The following is a 2,934-nucleotide window of genomic DNA, read 5'->3' as shown; positions in this document are numbered from 1 at the left end:
CACGGGTCTTTACTTTCTGTTAGTTGAAGTTAGTTTAATTCTGTAAGCAAACTATGTGCTCATCTAATGCAATAAAGTAAGTGATGAAAGAATAGCGATCAGCGTTGTCTGAATTTTGTTTGATGTTATTTCGCATCATGCCAGACCCAACTTATATGCGTGTTCTTATTTCAGCAATAAGTAAGTTACTTATCATATATTTTTGGTTAGAAACTATCTCTTCTTTGTTTACTATTCAGGTTGCAGAGATTCATTTAAAGGAAGAAATAAGTGCTTGGAATTAGGTCAACAGGGTCAAGATTATTGCAATTCTCTCCATTGCTGCTGGTGCTCGAATCTAGTTGAAAGTATGTACTTGCCAATTTACTCTTCGAATCTTCTTTGGAAAAACATTATAGACCTAGGGATGATTATGCAACTTGAAACCTAGGGAAAAGTTCTGCTACATATATATGAATTGTGATGGATGACTATTTTGTCATTTGGATGAAATATGAGTATATTGGACTCGTGGATGATGAGCTGTGATAGACTCATTGATGTGCAAATACTCTCTCTCACTACTTTTGTTTTCATGGATATGCGTTGTCTGTTGTGCTTTCATAGGTTTAATAATGCAAAGCGTCGTCGAGTTAGTTTGTACCGAACTTAAGCAAATGGTGTTGGTGCTTGTGTTGTTAGTTTCATTGTTGGTGGACTTAGTTTTTGTTTGCTTTTTATGTGCATAGGGAAATGTTCTAGCATTTGTTTCTTTATCGACCACCCACCGTGGCAGCAGTCATCTAGTACTAGCTGATTGAAAGAATTGCTCTAATCAATTTTACTTTTTACCCTGTAGGCCTATATTAATTGCAACAGAGCTGTAAGACAATTTGAGGAGCTAACAAAAAATCCATGGTCTCTATAAAGGTATCAATTTAGTCTTCTTCGAATTTTACATATATTGTACAATAAATTTGAAATGAACCAAAATGGAACAAAGGAAAATCAAAGAGAGGTGTAGAGAAAAATAGGAGGAGAGACAGAAACCAATGTTGATCAAACAACAATCTGTACCAGTAGTAGTAATAGTTGTGTTTGCCATATCATGTCTTTACAAGGACTATAAGTTTTACAACTCCAGATTTTTTAGTTTTTCAAAACCTCTTTCATAAGAAGAGGCCTGCTACTACCGGCACGCCCAGGTGGCTAGGCGAAGAAAGAAAGCAAAATCAGCTCAACCCCGACGTAAGTGAGATTTGAAACTCAAACCTCTTGGTACAACCACCAAATGGGTTATTTACTTATTTTGATAGATCGTTTGTTTGCTTAAATAAATGCCAAAACATTTAAATGTGTTTTTTATTTTTTATTCCACATGAAATTCGCGATCAGTACGCAGGGTCTCTAGAACTTTGACTCTCCTCCAACATTTTGGATTATTAATACGGCCTTGTTTTTTTCAGTTGTTGTGACGTAAAACAGTCAACATGGATTATAGTGTTGAAGTTTTACCCTCAATGAGAACAATGAAAAGGATGAATGAAAAATTAGGCAGGTATGCAAAAATCCAAAATCGTTGGTAACGGATCAAACAATAGTTTCACTAGCTTAACAAATGACGTGCACTTAAGGCTTACTTTATTGGCTCCTTGAGATGGATTAAACTCAAAACTAGAATGACTATGTCCATAGTATTTGACTCGAACCTCAACCTTGTTGTACTTTCTTTGTGAAAGAAAATTTGGTTGTTTTTGTTTTGCTGATCACACATGTTTCAAATTAGAAACTACAGATAGTGTTTTCTGTAAACTTGGAACACGTATTGTTATGCTGGTACCTTGTCTTTGTTCATTATGTTGATGTCATAATTGTTTTTAAACTCTAACTAGAAATTCTAATGTCACCATCTCCAACCAGGTTCCGTCAAGGATGCCGTCTAGAATGGCTCAAATTCGCCTTGTAAGTGGGCATCCAGAGGTTTATGAACCCTGTGATGATTCCTTTGCTTTAGTTGATGCACTCTTGGCTGATCGAAAAAATCTTTTAGAGCATCAACCCGTATTTTGCATGGAAGTCGGTTGTGGTAGTGGTTATGTTATTACATCTCGAGCGATCATGCTAAAGCAGGAGGACAGTGCTGCAAGTGTCAGCTATTTTGCTACAGATATTAATCCACATGCCGTGAGAGTTACAAGTGAAACTTTGAAGGCTCATACCGTCCATGCAGAGGTACTATGTGATAATATTGCATCGTCGGGGCTGGAAAAAAGACTGTGGGGGAAGGTTGATGTGATGGTTGTGAACCCACCATATGTACCAACTCCAGAAGATGAAGTAGGTCGTGAAGGAATTGCTTCTGCTTGGGCTGGAGGGGAAAATGGACGGACTGTTATTGATAAAATACTACCTGTTGCAGACAAACTCTTGTCCAGCAAAGGTTGGTTGTACATGGCTACACTAGCAGCCAATGATCCCTCACAGATATGCCTTGTCATGAAAGAAAAAGGTTATGCATCTCGTATAATAGTTCAGAGATCAACAGAGGAAGAGAGCCTCCATGTTATCAAGTTCTGGAGGGATCCTGATCTTCAAGTGGGAGAGCCAAAGGATCGCTCAAATGGTAACCCCTGCTAGTCTTGTCTTGGTATCCCCATATAAATCATGGTGAAAAACAGCAAATTTTGGCAAAAGCCAGTTTTTTTTTAGTTTACTGGTTGATCTATGCTGGTTATGCAACAAGAAAAATCATTAATTATGTTCAGTTTTCTTCTTCTATTTTGAAGCCAAGGAAATTCTCCTCCTGTCTTTTTTAATGACTTGTGACAAAGATTCTTTGGAATCAGAAAATTCGCCATTTGGTATACTAGCATAGCAAATGGCGAATTTTCTAATTCCAAAGAATCTTTGTCATAAAAAAAAATTTGACTCTCATCTTAATAGATATTGGTGAAG

At 37.0% G+C, this 2,934-nt stretch overlaps 1 protein-coding gene across 1 annotated transcript; it reads left to right on the top strand.

Moving 5' to 3' along the window:
• The first annotated feature begins 1,899 nt into the window (after positions 1 to 1,899).
• LOC113302044 (hemK methyltransferase family member 2) lies at positions 1,900 to 2,658 on the top strand. Its single transcript, XM_026550884.1, has one exon. It carries the CDS (start codon positions 1,912 to 1,914, stop codon positions 2,614 to 2,616), a length of 705 nt encoding a protein of 234 aa, XP_026406669.1. The 5' UTR covers positions 1,900 to 1,911; the 3' UTR covers positions 2,617 to 2,658.
• Positions 2,659 to 2,934: the final 276 nt, after the last annotated feature.

The sequence above is a fragment of the Papaver somniferum genome, chromosome 8, assembly GCF_003573695.1.
Source record: "Papaver somniferum cultivar HN1 chromosome 8, ASM357369v1, whole genome shotgun sequence".
Taxonomy (NCBI): Eukaryota; Viridiplantae; Streptophyta; class Magnoliopsida; order Ranunculales; family Papaveraceae; genus Papaver; species Papaver somniferum.
Note: the sequence above shows the minus strand (reverse complement) of the source record. Positions and strands in the feature narration are given on the sequence as shown.

Bases quoted from the DNA above. Each gene is read 5' to 3' on its own strand.
- LOC113302044 (XM_026550884.1), top strand. From the start codon at position 1,912: ATGCCGTCTAGAATGGCTCAAATTCGCCTTGTAAGTGGGCATCCAGAG.